This window comes from Leuresthes tenuis, unplaced genomic scaffold (assembly GCF_036924035.1).
Source record: "Leuresthes tenuis unplaced genomic scaffold, fLeuTen1.0.hap1 SCAF_22, whole genome shotgun sequence".
Lineage (NCBI taxonomy): Eukaryota > Metazoa > Chordata > Actinopteri > Atheriniformes > Atherinopsidae > Leuresthes > Leuresthes tenuis.
The window spans coordinates 5,374,427-5,392,841 of record NW_027325376.1 but is presented as its reverse complement, the minus strand read 5'-3'; the positions used below and the strand labels follow the sequence as shown (position 1 = coordinate 5,392,841).

General features: G+C 44.4%; 1 protein-coding gene across 5 annotated transcripts in view; it reads right to left on the bottom strand.

Moving 5' to 3' along the window:
* stim2b (stromal interaction molecule 2b) overlaps window positions 1–18,415 on the bottom strand; it is a 42,255-nt gene that overhangs the window by 19,277 nt on the left and 4,563 nt on the right. For all 5 annotated transcript variants that reach the window (XM_072376400.1, XM_072376399.1, XM_072376401.1 and 2 more), the window contains one exon: window positions 3,474–3,604. In XM_072376400.1, the coding sequence (XP_072232501.1) occupies window positions 3,474–3,604 (131 nt within the window). The remainder of the gene's footprint in view (window positions 1–3,473; window positions 3,605–18,415) is intronic.

The following is an 18,415-nucleotide window of genomic DNA, read 5'->3' as shown; positions in this document are numbered from 1 at the left end:
CAGAGACAAGTCTAAAACATGCAGGGCAGAGGGCCCCTGAGGACCAGATCTGAGGAACATTAGGGGGTTTTTTCAGGCCTGGTCAGCTGCCAGTGAGCCCCACGCTGCAGTTTCACTTTACTCTTCATCAACACTTTAAACCAATGACTGGTTCTTACTTAACATCCACAGTTTATCACTAACAGCACAAAGATGCGAGTCATCAACAGCTCACGGCTCAGACATGACCGTCCTCTCGGTTTCTGGACTCGTGGATATTGTGCTGTCAGTGTAAGGTTCCAGCCTTGGAGCAAAGGGGCTCCAGGGGTGATGAGGTCTGTCAACTGAAGGCCAGATGGGGTCTGACACCTCATAACTGTGCAACTCTTTTCAACTCATCGCTGCCAGGAAGTGTCCAACATCGTGACAGTATTTATTTTCCCCACATGCCACGAGGTGAAGATGAAATCATTCAGGGTTTTTGGGGCTGATTGATGGGAACACGACGGGCCGATATAGGCATGTTTGTTGTTCTTTATGCTTGGTTCACATCAGCAAACTGGGTTAATTTGTTAAATACAAGCCTGTTTTTACATTTCCCTTCTTGTTTGGTGCCTAAATACAGCCGGAGACATGACAGGAGACGGGTTTCCTTTGCTGTTTCGTTTCTTTCAGAAGATGAGAAAAGAAAACGGTGAATAGAAACAGCAAATAAAACTCGTCTTACAAATTGTGGGGAATGGGAACAACTCTGCGAAGCTTATCAAAGATTAACATGGCGTGACTCTGCAGCCGTTTACGGTCTGAGCTGCCAAACAGAAACTCACTTGACTGAAGGGATCGTCCCTGATTTGATGTCATATTCCAGGTATTCCCAGTGATTAAATCAATTCCTGAACTTTATTACGTTTCATTAGATCAGTTGATCAGCTTTCGTCTAAATCTACTTTCCTACTCTTTCAGGCCTTCTGCACCTTTTTGTTAGAGGCTGATCAGTTTCTGTTTAGTTATTGGTAAAAAAATTCAATCAAACTTGCATTAAAGCGTGTTTTTTCACAGGTTATGGGTTCCTTTGAGCCATGGCTACATGATCTCAGACCTTATTTTTAATCACAATCTCCCACTTTGATGACACAGCCTCAGAACTAATTTGGTGAAATGAACACCGGCTCCGAGCTCCACCAGAGCTCAGCGAAGAAGCTCAAAATCCTGGATCACGATCATCAGCCAAAAACAACCCAGGCTTCCTGCTGGAAAGACACAGACGCCACTTTCTGCCCTTATAAAGGCGACGGGTGAAAGCAGGCAAGGGGGCAATTTGTAACGCGCTGCTGTACTGCACACACAGGCACCGTGTGCACGCCACCATGCAAACGGCTGCTTAATGTGGGCACGAGTCCAGTCCTGCAGCCCGGGGGGGTTCTTATGGAGCGCCCAGCTCCTCGCTGAGGCGCCACCGCAGGGCTGCAGGGTATAACCGTCTCTGACACCAGCACCTCGGTGCCAACACACACACACACAACCAGAAAATGTGACCGCGTTTATCACCAGGAGACACACGGGTCACGGCGGGTCAGAGTGCTCTCAGATGTCAGTCGTACCCGCTTTGGTCCCTCACAGAAACCCGGTCTGTGCACACACACACACATGCACACACACACACACACACACACTGCAGAACCAGTGCTACAAACACCACTTCCACTGTATTTTCTTGGGTCACTATGTCAGGAATGCCGACTTGGCTGCTAAATATTAAAATCATTTGACTTTTAGCCTGACCCATTGCCTCGAATTCACTGCAAGCTTTGTAAACTAAATATTTACTTGGGCCATGTGTGCCGATCCACTTACGGAGGCAGCAGGCAGGTGTCCTTGTGTCAACTTGAACCGTTTATGTAATAATCCATAAAATACAGCATTTCTGCCAAGGAAAACCTCCGGCAACGGGCAAACACTCCCAACGTGGAAAACCACATCCTAAAAACCAAGCACGCTGTCAGATGATAGCCTTTAAAAGCAACATTTAAGCACCTTTCTCTCCTGTAAAAGTACGTTATTTCTTCTTTCTTTTGTTGTGAGAGTTAACGCCACAAGCCTCTGTGTGAGTCCTGCACAGCCGCACACATGAGCTTGTAGTCATGTTGAAGAGACCAAAAAGACACCACCAAAAGCCCACAAAAACGTCAAGTGACCGTAAGGCTGGAAACCAACTGCGTTATCTTAGCCTTACCGGGGGCTCACAACCCGCCTCTTCTGCTGCCGGAAGCGGCCAGAGAAGCCGGAAGCAGCCAAAGGGGCGGGGCTTATATGCATAGCAAATAGCAGGCATATATAATAATCCATCCATACATCGGTTCCCTCTTTCACCATGGATCGTACTCTGGGCAGCCTTCTTTGTGTTGCATCTGCATATTTGCAATGGAAACACAGGTCCCGTTGTCGTTGGTCCATTTGGGTCCACAATGTCCTGAGAAGCAGGCCTCTTCACGGAGAATTTCACCGGCTTTTTTCCGCCTTCGGAATCCAGATCGGCCCCAATTGGCTGTCGTCGCCGTCGCATCGCTGCTCATTTGCATAAAGTTGAGCCTCTCTCAGCTTTTGAAGCTCACGAAGCTCACAACGCCGGCCGCTCATCGACGCCAGCTTACATTAAAAATGAATGGCAGCTGACCGCTCACGCCACTCAAGACGCTTTTGGTGTGAGCCCCCAGTTAGTCTTAGCTTTTAAGCTTCTCAAATATCTCCGGTGTTGCTTTATAGTAAGGTCCAAAAGCTCTTGGCAGGACAATGGCAGAACCTCCTGCTGTGTCCCCATATGTCACCAGCGTCTCACACTTGAACACAACGCAAAGACAACCTCCAAGAACCAAACATGGCGATCCAGGCCCGCGCAAGACAGCAAAACTTTGTAGCGCAGCATGGAGCGCGAGTCAAAAATCATTCAATCCGGCTTACTAAGATTTCAGATTTTAGCATCCAACATAGTTGTAGCTTAGCTTGGCGTGTTTATGTGTTCACGAGGACTGTTTTGTACATGTAAGATTTTATTATGGATTTAAGCTACAGGCATCAAAAAGCAACACAATAGAGCTAATTTACTTTCCTGAACAGCCAATCAGAGCGCTCTCTCTCACACAGACCACACACCGTTTTAACCTGTTCAATCAGCCGAAGAAGGCGTCGATGGGAACGACCGAGACGAAGCTGTGTTATACGCTGAAATGCTTCTACAAGGGGCCTAAAACAGCTGATCCATTGTCCAAGTAGGTCCAACATTTGCTTTGAACCAGTTGCAAAGAGCTTCTTTTTTCCCTCGTCTTACCATCTGAAAGATTCTGAAGATCTCAACTGTTAAGAAAGGTCCTTCTCAGGATGTGCTGACCCCAGGCTAAACGCCACAGGTTGAGCCTGTTGTTTTAACTCAGGTGTAGCATCCTGTGCCAGTCAGCGCTGATAAACCCAAGTCATAGATGTTGAACCACAAAACTCACCTCCACACTCTCGTTGACCTCTATCCCCCCATCGTTGTCGTCGTCCAGCTGTTTGTGGATGTGCCGCAGCGCCTCCAGACTGAAGCGGTCGGCCTCGCCCATGCATGGCGGCATCACTATAAGACAGGGGTCTATAGGAAGGAGAAACTTAGGTCAGATCACATGTTCAGTTCCTGTGTGTCGGGATTTTTTTGATTTCAAGTCACAAAATCAGATTTTATTTGGTCATTTTTACTTTTTGTATACCAGCCATAGCTTTACCAGACTTCAAGCTTTCATTTCATCTTTCCCACTGATTTCTTCAACTTTAATCACACGGAAACAAATAAATTGTCAACTAAAATGGGTTTACTTTCTTTCAACGTTTGTGGTGCTGAAGCACTTCCTGTAGCAGCTTCTGTCTCTTCAGGAAACACCTCCCAAAAGGCCAAGTCTGCTCCGATTGGTGAGCGATTGGCTAAAAATGGTGCTACGTAACACAGCTTCTCATTTTTTCCTGTGAGGAATCCCATTTAGCTGCCAGGCAGCAACGATGCAAATAAGCAACAGAACTCTAGGACGATAAACAACAGATTTCAGGTCATTCAGGGACAGCGTCTCACACCTAACTGCGCTGTGGACCTCTTACATGCACGAAAAACCATTGAAAAATTCTTCTCATGCCTTTTTCACCCAGATTTACTCTATATACTGTATTTCCTCTGCAATCACACCGGTGAACGTATCGTGACCGATGCAGAGTGCAGCGTCTTGCCTAAGGACGCTTCAACAAGCAGAGGTCGATCAGTTTACCTTCCAGTTTGGAGAAAGACCGCTCCAGCTGAGCCACGGTCACCCCAAATGCTGAAGGAAGGTGAAAAACTCAACAGGCATGTGACCTTTTTAAGATGGCTTCCACTCCACATCCCGAATTTCAAGGATCTGCTTTGTGACTAAAAACAGCTTTGATGGAACTCACAAAATGTCAGGTTTCCATCGATATTTCCAGTGTTTCCTCCTCCTTCTTCTGCTATGACTTTTGGCAACAAATTGTCTTAATTTCTCGTGTTTGATGACCCACATTTTGAGTAGCAAACCAGTAACCTGGAGGAGGATAGTTGTCAGGAAGGTGGAGGTCAAATGCGCTAAATACCTTTCATCTGAAACTAATACAGTCGTATATTCAGCAGAAAAAAAAGACAATAACATCTGAAAAATGTATGCTAATTCCCTGTATATTCCTTTTGCCTTTTTGTGTTATGCAGCTGTGACCCACAAATTTCCCTGCTGGTATAAATAAAGTATATCTATCTATCTATCAATCAATCAATCGATTGTCTATCTAAATTTCCTGATTTCCACTCGCTCTTTAAGTTCTCATCTGTGCTAATGTACAGTACAAAGCAGCTCAGTCTTTAAACAGCAACACACAGAATAACTGGAGCTCCTGCTGGACTCCCCTCATGTGCTGTTGTCATTCCTGCAGTGTCCCCTGGCCCTGTTTTCATTCAGCCCCCCCCCCTTTCATCACCACCAGGGAAACGAGCCCATTACAAGCAGCCTTCCAAGCGATGGACAGTTTGAGCTGGACGGGAGCCAAAATGTCTCACTGGAGCAGCAAAACAACCACAGAAGCTCATATTCAAACACACACAACACCGAACAGCGTCCGTCGCGTTCTGAAAGACGTCCGTCCACGAGATCATGAACGTTGTGGGGGGGTTTTTGTACTGAACACTGTCAATCGAAGTCATGTCAAGGTCTGTGTCCAAGTCAGACGAATAATGATGCTCCCTGCAGGCAACTGTTCCAGACTAAACAAACAAGCGCACAGCAGCCAAGGCCAACACAACAACAATAAACAACACACATCCAAGCACACGTAGCAGACCTGTGGACGCACAAAACGAAGCCACAAACACTCAAAACTGCTTCACTGCTGCACTTTCTGAGTGACTGGAAAGAAATTAAATGTCAGAAATATTCAAAAATACTTTGACAGCTTGACAATTAGCCACAGCTGATAACATTATGTAAGAACTTGTTAGCATGCAGGTTGTAGCTGTATGAAGGCTAAACTTATTCCAGGTGATAGACTGCATCCAGAAGCTTGCTTCTGATAACGTCAGTGTCCGTAACATCAAATGAGAGCTGAGACGAACTTGAAGGTGAAATAACCCAACAACAATTTATCAATAATGAGAAATGTTGAATGTTCACAGACTGAAAAGCTTTGGCTCTGCCCCGAAGAAAACTGTGTATAAACATATAAATTATTCATGATGTTGAAGCAGAAATCGACTAATTTAAACTTAGCATAAAGTCTGGAATCGTTCCATGTGTCAAAAGTCTTCCACCGGCACCCATGAAACTCACTAATAAATATGTTTTTGGTTGTTGAATCCATATAAAATCTCAAAGTAACCATCTAACTAACTCTAGTAACCTCTAAGATTCAATATTAGCTCTAATTAGCTGATTTATTCAAAGATTTCGACAGTCAAAATATTAATTCTGGCTCCCGCAGTGATAAGGTCTTCTGTATTTCGCTAGCTTTAACTGCAAGGGTAAGAATTAAGTTAACTTAGGTTGGGAGGAAGTTTAGGGAAAGACTTTACATGATAAACACAAAGCGAGTTGAGTCTGTCAGAAAGACTCAGGGGAGAACAAAATATATAAGAGTTATTCCCATCCTTTGAGTTATCCTTTGGAAGTTTTTTCTCATGATGATGTGCATTCAGGAAAAGTTCAATTTTAGGTGCTGAATTTTAAGTGCCAAGTTCACCTTTCACAGTTTATTGACAGCTGTTATCTAGATGTGATTTAAGCTAGCAAATAGCATGTTAGTAACGAGGTGAGATAACAATAGACTTTATTGCCATATTTCTGCAAATGAAGGCCAAAGTATTTATTTACTTCAACAGGTTGGTGTACCAGGCCTCTATTAAGGTCTATTTATTTAAAATTCTCACCGTTTTTTAGATAACTTTTCATATTTTCATACAAAGCCCTTTTAAAATACCTCGAAACGAATGCAAACTCGGTTCATAAGTCAATTGAAAATCCATTTATTCCTATAGGGAGCATGCAAGTATGCAAAACTCCACTTTCAGTTTCTTCTCCTCCATTTGCCTCGAGCACATTTAAAGAAGTTTAACTTTTGTAGTGGGTTGGTGCCAGAAAGTTGAATAGGCGAAGTAGCAATCAAGCTAACGAACTAGCAATCAGGCTAACGAACTATTAGCTTGAAAATTCGTGACTGGACACTTAACACCTCTAGCAGCAAATTAATTTAAAATATTTTATAAGTTTACTTAGACACAGCACAATTATTTCAGTGAACTGGTTAAAACCTGAGATTTTTTTCCATGTGCTTTGCACATTGTGTGCTTTTTAAACTTTTTTTTGTTCCATCCTGTGTTCATACACCTACATCCCCGCCCATTCTAAGAGGCCTGCCTTTTATTTAAGTCCCAGTTTTTAATTGGAGGAAACACAGTAAGTAGTTTAGTCCCATTCTTTAATGTGTTAAATTACTGAAACTAGAGGACCGCATTGAGATTGAGTTTCAACAGGATCCTACGCAAATTTCACAAGAGTGAGCACTTTTAACGTTACCGTGGGCGTGGAAGCTAATTTATTTCGGATTTTTACTTATATGCGGCGTTAGGCTGATTTTAGGGGGGCCATAGCACCCTAAAATGTCCTTATATGCCCTCTAGAAATGAATATTTAATTGATGTTACTATTGACTTTAATGATCGTTGTATTGGCGAACAATTATGGACAGCTAGCCAAATCCATTGAACTTTGCAAGTTTTCGTTTTCATCTTTTAAATCGACTGCAGCTACACCTGAAGGTACCACTGCGAGTTTGTGACTGAGTTGAATGTACGGAGATTTTGGAAGAAGACAGTAAGTCTTCATCCCTGCTGGTAGAAGTAATGAGCGAACACTCCAGCTAATTAAAAGAGTCGCTAATTAAGTTAGACGCTCCCTGTTTTGACATATAAAACCTTTGTTGGCCATGTTAAATGAAATTGTTGAGCTCTGTTACTGTTGTGTTAGCTCTGGAAATACAAGCTTCCTCTGTCCACTGGTTGGTATTCAATAATAAAATAATAAGTTTAATAATAATGGCTCCAATCCTCTTGTCATCTATATATAGACTGAAACAGAGGACAGGGAAAGAGAAATCTGCAGTTGATGTTAGAAGGATCTGACTGCAGAATAGTTCGGGAAACAGACAATTTAGGAGTATTAAATTGGATTTATTAAGGAAGAAGAGACTGAATTAGACTGGGTAAAGCACCTATGTATGAGCCATGTTATTTGGTCATTCTAAATCAAGCCAAAGAGTAACTAATGGAAATGTATAGATGGATAAACCTGCAACTTTTAATGTTTTTAATCAAACATTTAAGTCACTGCTCACATAAGATTTCTGCATGTCCTCCTCCGTGTCCCATACAGGTTTGATGTGCTTAAATGAATATTATAATAATGTTTTTCAACAGAAGACAGGGGCAACCTCAGGGCAAAACCCCCGCTGCCTTTAAACCCCAGAGACCTCCCTGCTTTCACTGTGTGACTGAAGCAAAGCCCAAAAACGCTGTCCTGTAACCAACGTTGTACCTTCCTTCCTGTACTTAATGTAGACTCTGAAAACTGTGACTGGTATTCTTCATTTGTGCCTAAGATGAGTATCTGAGGAGCACAAATTTAAAATATAACAGGCTGTAAGTGTTTGCTGATAATGCATACTCCATAAACCAGGACTCCATCTATATTGGGGCAGGAACTCAAATGCTCATCTTTCAGCCGGATGGTTGCTGCTTCAGTCCCCAAAATACTGAACCCCAACACTCGAAGGTCGCTTTGGATAAAAGCATCTTCTAAAAAAAGAAAGAGTAATGCATTTTCTCATTTTAAAAGCTCTGTAAAAGCTTGTGCAAACCCTGTCCTTTAAATTATGAACGTTGCAGAAGCTAAACGCTACGACCGGCGCCGATCACTTAGTTAAGCGGTGTTGATCTGGTGTTGAAACATTTTCTGTGGGTTTCTGATGCAGGATCTGCTTGCTGAAGACTCGACGTGTCACTTATAGACTCGACACTTGGCAATATGAAGAAGAGGCCGAAAGAGGCATCTGACTGGACGCCTGCCCGGGCTAAGTTTGGACCAGAGGACACTGAGGAGGGATGAATGTGTCAAAACGAAGGAACCAGCACTGGCAAAGGGCTGCAACTGGACTCAGAGAGAGCTCAGATAACACTGTGGTTACTTGTTCTTGAGTAAATAGAAAATCTCCTGACATGATGCAGTGACGTCACAGACCATGAAAGCTGGCTTTTGTTTCGACTATACGCTTGAAATTTGAAATGAAAAATAAAGCAAAAGACTCACAGGTTACAACGGTGGCGTTCACCGATCGGCCGCCGCTCAGATTAACGCCGCAATCTGAGGTGTGATCGCTGTAAACGCCGTACGGTTAAAAGCATAACAGGCCTAACTGCTGAAAGCCTACATGTACACAGTAAGGCTCTTTCAGGTTTTATCTAAGCACCTGATGCCTGGACACAAGTTACATAGTGCATTTGCTTAGCTTGGAAGTTTACATAGTCTGCTGTTTGCATAGCAGCATGAGTATCTATTTGGCTGTTTGGATATTTGAAGAGACAAAAAAAAACTACTTTGGTTTTTACAAGCACACACGACATCTGATGCTGATCCTTTTCTCGTCGGTAGACCAACCCTCTCCAGCTCAGAGGAAAAGATACAACCGTAAAGATGGCTTTTTATCGGCTGCATTTAGAGCCCGGCACCTGCTGAGATGTGTCTGTACAGGCCTTTCTTCCCCAGGTGTCCTCGTTTTTTAGCATGTCTGAGAGCATTTAAAGACATTGTTTGCACGTCAAAGAGGAAAACATGTGACAGGAAGCGGCCGTCGGTGACCCTGAGCATTCCAGGGGGACGCACGCTAAAAATCAAAACAGCCCGGACTGGAAGATGACAAATTTGGAAAGCGGCGGGTTATTTTTAGCCCGTCAGTCTCGCGGTTGTCAGCATGTAAAGGAGTAACAATGGCAGAGGTCTCCCTTGCCTGAACGCACGGATGTGGCGTGCGCCCACACACAAACGCGCAGGAAAGCGGTTGGAAAGTAATTCACTCCGCTTTAACTCACAGATGCGTGCGAGCTGTCACCGAGGGCAGCACGTCGGCTTCTGAGGAACCTGACAATAAAAGCATTTAGCTGTCAGACGCTCCCTTGAAAGTGAATCCCTGCACTTGAAAACAGTTCATTTCTGAGTGTGTTTCGCATGTCATTAAGAGGTTCCTCTGCTGCTTCTTTTGTTTTGTCCTCTCCACAAAATGCAGTTAAGTTAAGAGGTGAAAAAGACGGCGTGGTGTCTGAAGTGTTTACTGTGACTGCGACACATGCTTTGTTTAAAACAAGTGAATTGATTCAGCAGACATCATCCCGATGAATTGTTGGGACTCGTACCGGAAACCTTCCTTACAGTGGACTCTGCTGCAGTTTGGATCGAGTCGGCTCCACTTAAACCGTCCTGCAGCTGCACAAAAGCACTTAAATTATACCAAACAAACAGTATTTGACTGGTTTTATGTTTCAGACAAAAAAGAAGCAGAATGTGCTCCTGATAAGGTGAGAAACCGATGATTATCGAGGCGAGTTTTTCCTGATTGCACAGATAAAACTCATTTTGCCTCAGCAGAGGCTTGGTCCAGCAGCAGCAGAGGGAGATCTCTACCTGGGAGATAGTCTCACCTAAAACCCGATCCTGGAAGAGGATCCAGATTAAGCGTAAGTGTATCCGGGAGCCAGCTGGGTGTGGAATTAAGACAGCAGGATATGATGGGTTTGATGTGTGACTGTGGGGAGCTGAGGGAGAAAAGAGGGGGGCGCCTTACACTGCCTGAGATTTCTCAGAGTCCTCGGCTATTTCCTGCTTTCACACACACACAATCTCCTCTTTACGCTGCAGGCAGAGCAGACATGTGAGACAAACCCACCTTTTCCACTCTCATACGACACCTTTCCACACAGAGCGAGAGGTGTGTGTGAACCGGGCCGAACGGCATCACGAGTGTTGGCAGAAGGAGGAAGAATATCAGCCGAGGATGAACTCCTTCTTCTCGTTTCGGTTCAAAGAGTTTCTCTCGTGAAAAACCTTATTAGGATCTGTGTTTCCCTCGTGTTCATCAGTGAAACGGCAAGGGATTTAGGGAGAGGCCTTTAAGTTCATCCGCTTGCGTAAAATAAGAAATAAGAAATCTTCTCTAAAATACACCAAATCTGTGGCATTTTAATTGAATGCCAAGATCTTTATAGTGATTATTCCACATCTAATTGGAATAAAAAAAGTACATTTAGAGATATTATGGATGTCACCACCTTGCCAACATGGATGTAAACAGTGCAGGACTCTAAATAACCTTCTTCCTGCACTGCAACTATGTTGAGGAGGAAGAAAAATCATTCAGCCTGATAGTCGAGCCTCGGGAATGCAAACTATGTTTTGTGGGAAATACCGAATGTAAACATGGGGTTAGTTTGTTTGCAAGGAATTGCGAGGGTGCAGCTCGAGGTCATTAAATCATGATGTAGATAGCATTTACTGCCGCTGCTGTAGGGTACTATAGATAAGCTCCTTGTCAAAATCAGCAGGGCTGGCTGCTGTTTCTGTTACTGCGACACAAAGGATGCCACACAGACCGGACTGCAGGGAGAAAAGAGCAGATCTTTGACCCGTCCAGACGAGCCAAAGAACAGATCTTTGACCCGTCCAGACAGGTGAAAACCAGCCGCTGTGGACTCGGTTTATTCATGGACACCTCGGCCTTGCGGGGACTCTTGAACCCGCTCGCTGCGCTCTCATAATTCACCATAAAAACAACACGTGGGGCGTCTATTATCAGCGACTATCTGGTTTTTGAATAAACAAATTGCCAATGAACACAAAGATGTCCCACGCTGTGTGGATCCGGGTGAAGGAATGAGATGTCAGGGTGTAGCAGGCGGGTCCGGTGTAAGTGGTGCCCATGTGGCAGTATCATAAGTCAAGCTGACGGGTCAGTATTAAAGGCGAGTAAATGAAGCTTCTGGAGAGTCTACCATTTCAGCTCATCAGCAGCCATTAGTATGACACAAATATCATGGACCAGCAGCTCGTGTGGAGGCAGAAGCAGAGAGGATAAAGAAACAAGATACAGAACGCGTTTGTTACTCTCGGTTTTCACAAGATGTTAAAATGGACGCTTTTATCGGGCCTCATTCGTGATGCTTTCTTCTTAAAGAGGGGGGTTGGGAGTAAAACTGGTCGCCAGGTGAGGATGAATCAGCCAGAAACTCATAAGCCAGTATTCTGTCTCAATGCCCTTGCAAAATAAAAGCCAAGCTTTTAAGCTCCTGGAGCACTCAGACACGACATGTTGCAACAAAACAGCAGGAGCAACAACGCCGAGGCCCACGCAAACACACGGTTACTGCGGCGCTGAGACGACACAGAAACCTCTGCCATTCATGAGCGTTTAATCAAGATTTCTTAAGAGCCGCCTACACAGAAACAGAGAAATCCAGAAGGCTAAGCCACGCGTTTGCGTGTCTCAACTGCACCCGATCCACCCTGAACTGGATTGCGATTTGCTTAAAGTGGCAATGAAACAACAGATCGTGCAAATAAAACAGGTGGAGGTGGAGCAGCTCCGGTATCCGCGGTTACGGAGGCAAACGGGCGTGGCTCTCAGATTTCTGAGGTGACAGCAATAAGGTCCCACAGATGGGGAGCATTGTTTTTCTTATAGTGGACGAGTAGATTAAACTTAAAGATGGAATAAAACAAACATGTCTACAGAGAGAGTGTTTTCCAGTTAAACTGAGATAATCTTGCACATCCAAACCACCATAATGGGCATCAGTAATCCTCTGCTTAGTGCCACAGCTTAAAATGAGAAGGGAAAAAAAATCAAAAGATGGGGGGTGCAACTAGAGCAAAACGTGTCAAAACTCACCAAGTCTGACATGAAAACTTCCAGAAAAGGAGACGCTCGCTACGCCTTCCCTGGAATGTTTGAGAAACAGCAGCCCTGAACACGACGAGGGCGAGCAGTCGTTTAATTATCCGGCTCCGACATGCTCCGCTGGACTGAAGGTTAATGGGCTGAGTGTCTCCAGGGAGCGCCGCAATCAGAGCAGACGACTGGAGCTTTTTACACTTAAGAGCTCACAATGAAGAGCATGATAAGAATTCAGTAAGTATTCGAGGTTTACTTGTTGCACAGTGACTGAGCATTGAACCAAAATAGCTCACCCAAAGTCAAAGTCATCCACATAGGAAAACACATCCTGGATGACTCCAGCGGGGATTAAGCGTTCCTCATCTGTCACATGGCCTCAGGCGTGGAAAACCAAGGATTAAGACTTTTCCGCTGGACTTAAGGGAAGTGCTTCGTTTTGAAAGAGCGACAAAAATTAAGCAATATAAAAGCAAAAATCAGTCACCAGGTGTTTGAGGAAGCTATTAATAGCAAAGCTCAGACAGCACTGAGTATTTAAAGATGAAATCTTAGTGCAGTAACACTTTTTAGGGACTCCTAACTCAAGGGATGAACAAAGAACCCATTTTAAATAGTTTCTTTAGGCATGTTTTCACAAGAAGTCAGTCACAAAGACACATTTGTTCATTTTTCTTTGGTTGCATCCACCAAAACAGCAAAGAAAACACAGTTTGACAGACAGAAAATAGGATTTCTGCAGCAACAAGCTGATTCCCAAAGAGATATTAGCTGAAAACTTGGCATATCCCAACATGGTGTGCAGTGTGTCCTTAAAACATTTGAGGAAACTGGACAAGTGGAGGACAAAAGAAGAAGTGTCAGGCCTAAAAAACTATCTGCAGCAGATGAACAGGATCTGAAAGTGATGTCCTTAAGAAAGAGGAAAAAATCCAGCTGTGACCTGACAGGACCTGAGAGATGCATCTGGACCTTCAGCTGATCCATCTACTGTTGGCCCAAGCCTCATCAGAAATGGTCTCCATGGAAGGGTGGCTGTCAAGAAGCCATTCTTAAGGAAGGGAAACAGGGAGAAAAGGCTGAGCTGTGCCAAATGACACAAGAAGTGGACTGAAAATCAGTGGCAACAGGTCTTATGGAGGGATGAATCCTCCCCAGAGCCCGGACCTCAACATTATTGAAGCAGTGTGGGATCATCTGACAGAGAACGGAACAAAAGGCAGCCCACATCCAAAGAAGAGCTTTGGGATGTCCTTAAAGAAGCCTGGAGAACTATTCCTGAAGACTCCTTAAAGAAATGACAGAAAGCTCGTCTCAGAGGGTTCAGGCTGTGCTGGAGAGTTATTGCATGTTTCAATAACTCCCTGCACCTATTTCACAGTTATTATTCTTGACAATAAGCAAAGAAATAAGGAGTGGCTGCCTTTAAACATACAAGGTTCGTGTGCTCAGTGACGTCCGAGTTTGTTCCTCCACCTTCCCGCTTGTCTCATTCATTTTTTATTTATTTATTTTTGTTGGTGCTTTGAAATATGGACGCTTATAAGAAGCGACACACTACCTGATCGAAGGAAAACAAAGTGGTCGAGCGAGAGAAACAAAAAATACAGCATTTTACGGGCAATTTTACAGGCGACAAACTAAAAAACACAAGATGAAACCAAGCAGAAGCAACCGAGCTATGACCTGTTGGGTCAGAGGAAGAGAGAATATGTTATCAGATGCTTTGACGTCTAATAAAACTGAAAACCATCAAGAAGAAGAAGAAGTCACCTGTTCTCAAGCAGCATTTACATTAAAAGCAGGAAAGTCTATCATATAAAAACTTTATTACAATGGCTGAAAGTGAAGGATGAAGCATCATCACGCTTCAGTTTGTTGGGTTTCTTGCATGTGAGGTTCCCTTTTCCTTCTTGGCCTCGTCTCGTAAGGCTTGAGAAGGGACAGCATACCAGAGAAATCCACACCACTCCTTTGCCCTTCTTGCCCAGGCCACCGCGTCACGTGCCCCTCGCCGGGGGAAAGTCCCTGAAATCAGAGGGGGCTGTTTCTCACATCCAAAACCCCACTTCCAATTCCACTCAAAAGAGAGATTTACATCAAACACGACGTAAGATGTGATGCGATTAACCAGGAGACAACAACGGGTGCGGTGACAGTTTTAGACCTCGGTGAAGGGCACCTTCCGGTGTTAAGGTGACGAGAATCAGCGCAGCAGGATCAGACTCTCAGAACAGGATGCGCCCCCCCCCCTCAGAGTCAGGTGGGATTTTTGTGTCAAATTAAAGAGAAAAAAAGAGAAAAGTTTCTTACGAACAAGCTGTAACAGGTTGTGCACGACAGGCAAAAAGAGAGGAAGTGAGACGTAAAAAAAGGAACCATTTCTACCCATGTGTTTGCATGTTTCTGTGTCATTTTTCCCCTTGTTGACATCGACTTGTCACTGTCGTGAAGGACTCGGTAAGCCAACAGCCCGTGAGCTGCCAGCTGGGGGATCAGCACCTTAAAACGAGCTCCAGAGGGACAACAATAGCCCCCTGATGGATGGGTGAGGGCATCCTCAGCTACTGTACGCAGCAGGAAACACTTCACAGCTGAGTACAGTGACCTACATTTCCTGCTCAAGCCCTCAGCATTCGAGCTCCTACAAGATACAACAAGGATTTCTGTCAGGAACAAACGAAACAAAACATCCTGGACTCCGATCTTTAATATAAGCCAGCGGTTCAAAGGTGAACCCTGTGGAAAAACAAACATGGAAAACTTCTCCTGAACACATCCGGAGGGGCCACGGTTACCACGGATCACAACCTTAAAGCCCCAGATTTAGATGGGCAGCAGCTGCTCAACTGCGTCGCCTCTTTATTTGAAGTTATCCATCATCCAACACTCATTTTACAGTGAAAACCTGCAAAATAAGCAAGCAAAACATGAAGCAACACGTGATAAACCGACGTCATTTCTCTCTGGGTTCATCACTGAAGAGTTTTCCATTTCTAAATAAATAAAATGCTCACAGCGAGCTAACAAATCTGGTTAAGACTAACTGCCGTAATGGTAATAAATCACTTGTGTTTGCTCCTTTATTATACCACTAAAAAGTAAAAGCCATTTCTGTCAGTTTCCTTTTTCATTCAGGTGAATAAAGACGATTCTGACGATCAAACGGGTCATTTGGACCATTTACACACCCTAGGGCCACGCCGTGTGAGTTTCAGGCCGACTAATTAGAATAAAGTAAATATTTGCTCTTTTTATTATTTCCACTTGCTCCTGCGGGAATTATGTGAGTCTTTTGGGGGCGGGGCTGTGTTTTGGGGCCCATTATGTAGCCTTCAGAACAGTCTGTTCTCATCAGAAGAAGAAAAAAGAGCCTGTTGCTCCACAGAACCAGGACATTGTGACACGTTCACACTGACACTGTCACGATAAGCCGCCAGAGCTAAACCCAAACCTCCCTCTGAGGCTCCTACTCCTGCCTGTCTTTGCTCAAGTGTGCACGTCTGTCAGATTGGTCGAGCCGAAGCCAGCCGGCGGCGACTGAAGCATCTCAAAATGCAAATTCCCGTCCTTCGCTGCAGGACTTCAGCGAGCGGCGGTGAGATAGGCAAATGCGGCGCATCCTCTCCAAAGCAGCCACTTTATCAATGCAATCACTGAGCTCGAAGATAACAAGAGTCACCTCTGATTGAGCTCCACGCACAGAGTAAGATTAATGAGGGCTGCTCCAACCTGATGGATGACGGAGGAGTGCAGGCGGCTGTTTTGGTGCATATTTGGGTTACATAAAGGTTCTGCCTGTATCCCAGACAACTATCACAGAGCAGACACATTACATCATGGCTCCATGTTCTTCGCAGCCAGAAGGAAGAGCTTTGTTTGTTGAAACGCCAAACACCACCATTAAAACAGGAGACGACCACGTTCGCATTTCAAACCGCCGCCTCCGTTGAAATCTTCTGCAGAGTGTCAAAAAAAATTCAAAAATCGTGACTCCGCTTGCTTCCTCGAGGTTGAGCTTTATGGTTCTTCTTCACAACAAAGAAGGAGGCGTGCAGGTGAAAGGAGCCACGATGAGGAGAAAGTGCTGCCAAACATGTTCAAATTCAGCTCCGATCACATGTCAAACATGTTCAAATTCAGCTCCGATCACATGCTGCCAAACATGTTCAAATTCAGCTCCGATCACATGCTGCCAAACATGTTCAAATTCAGCTCCGATCACATGTCAAACATGTTCAAATTCAGCTCCGATCACATGCTGCCAAACATGTTCAAATTCAGCTCCGATCACATGCTGCCAAACATGTTCAAATTCAGCTCCGATCACATGCTGCCAAACATGTTCAAATTCAGCTCCGATCACATGCTGTCAAACATGTTCAACTTCAGCTCCGATCACACGCTGTCAAACATGTTCAAATTCAGCTCCGATCACATGTCAAACATGTTCAAATTCAGCTCCGATCACATGCTGCCAAACATGTTCAAATTCAGCTCCGATCACATGCTGCCAAACATGTTCAAATTCAGCTCCGATCACATGCTGCCAAACATGTTCAAATTCAGCTCCGATCACATGCTGCCAAACATGTTCAAATTCAGCTCCGATCACATGCTGCCAAACATGTTCAAATTCAGCTCCGATCACATGCTGCCAAACATGTTCAAATTCAGCTCCGATCACATGCTGCCAAACATGTTCAAATTCAGCTCCGATCACATGCTGCCAAACATGTTCAAATTCAGCTCCGATCACATGCTGCCAAACATGTTCAAATTCAGCTCCGATCACATGTCAAACATGTTCAAATTCAGCTCCGATCACATGCTGCCAAACATGTTCAAATTCAGCTCCGATCACATGCTGCCAAACATGTTCAAATTCAGCTCCGATCACATGTCAAACATGTTCAAATTCAGCTCCGATCACATGTCAAACATGTTCAAATTCAGCTCCGATCACATGTCAAACATGTTCAAATTCAGCTCCGATCACATGCTGCCAAACATGTTCAAATTCAGCTCCGATCACATGCTGTCAAACATGTTCAAATTCAGCTCCGATCACATGTCAAACATGTTCAAATTCAGCTCCGATCACATGCTGCCAAACATGTTCAAATTCAGCTCCGATCACATGCTGCCAAACATGTTCAAATTCAGCTCCGATCACATGCTGTCAAACATGTTCAACTTCAGCTCCGATCACACGCTGTCAAACATGTTCAAATTCAGCTCCGATCACATGTCAAACATGTTCAAATTCAGCTCCGATCACATGCTGCCAAACATGTTCAAATTCAGCTCCGATCACATGTCAAACATGTTCAAATTCAGCTCCGATCACATGCTGCCAAACATGTTCAAATTCAGCTCCGATCACATGCTGCCAAACATGTTCAAATTCAGCTCCGATCACATGCTGTCAGTCTGCTTCCACACGTATGAAACCCTCAGATCAACTCCGGCACAAATCAAGCCAAACAGACGTAAACAGTGTTGAACTTTAACCCCGAACCTGCGGATCTGAAGATCCAGAAAAACCTCCAAATGTTGAACCTAAACCCCACAGTTTCAGCACTTAACTGCTAAAGGCAGAAATATCTGTTAAAAGCAACAAACTTTGGGAGTCGTACATGTTCGATAGCAGCAAACTAAGATTTTACTGTAGCAAAGTCTAGCTTTAAAGCTGAAGTTTCGGGGATATTTGATCGCAACACAAACCCTGTTTCAGACTCTGAGGGAAGCTCTGCATGAACACACACACACACAGACTTGTGTTTTCCTCGCCTGACGCCAGGACCACTGAGAAGGGAGCTGACCTTTCCAGGGAGCCGTGTGGGAAACGGGCAACACTGCGGTCATGTTTACTGACATTGTATTAAGTCACCACTATCTCTCCATCCACTGCACTCCATTGTAC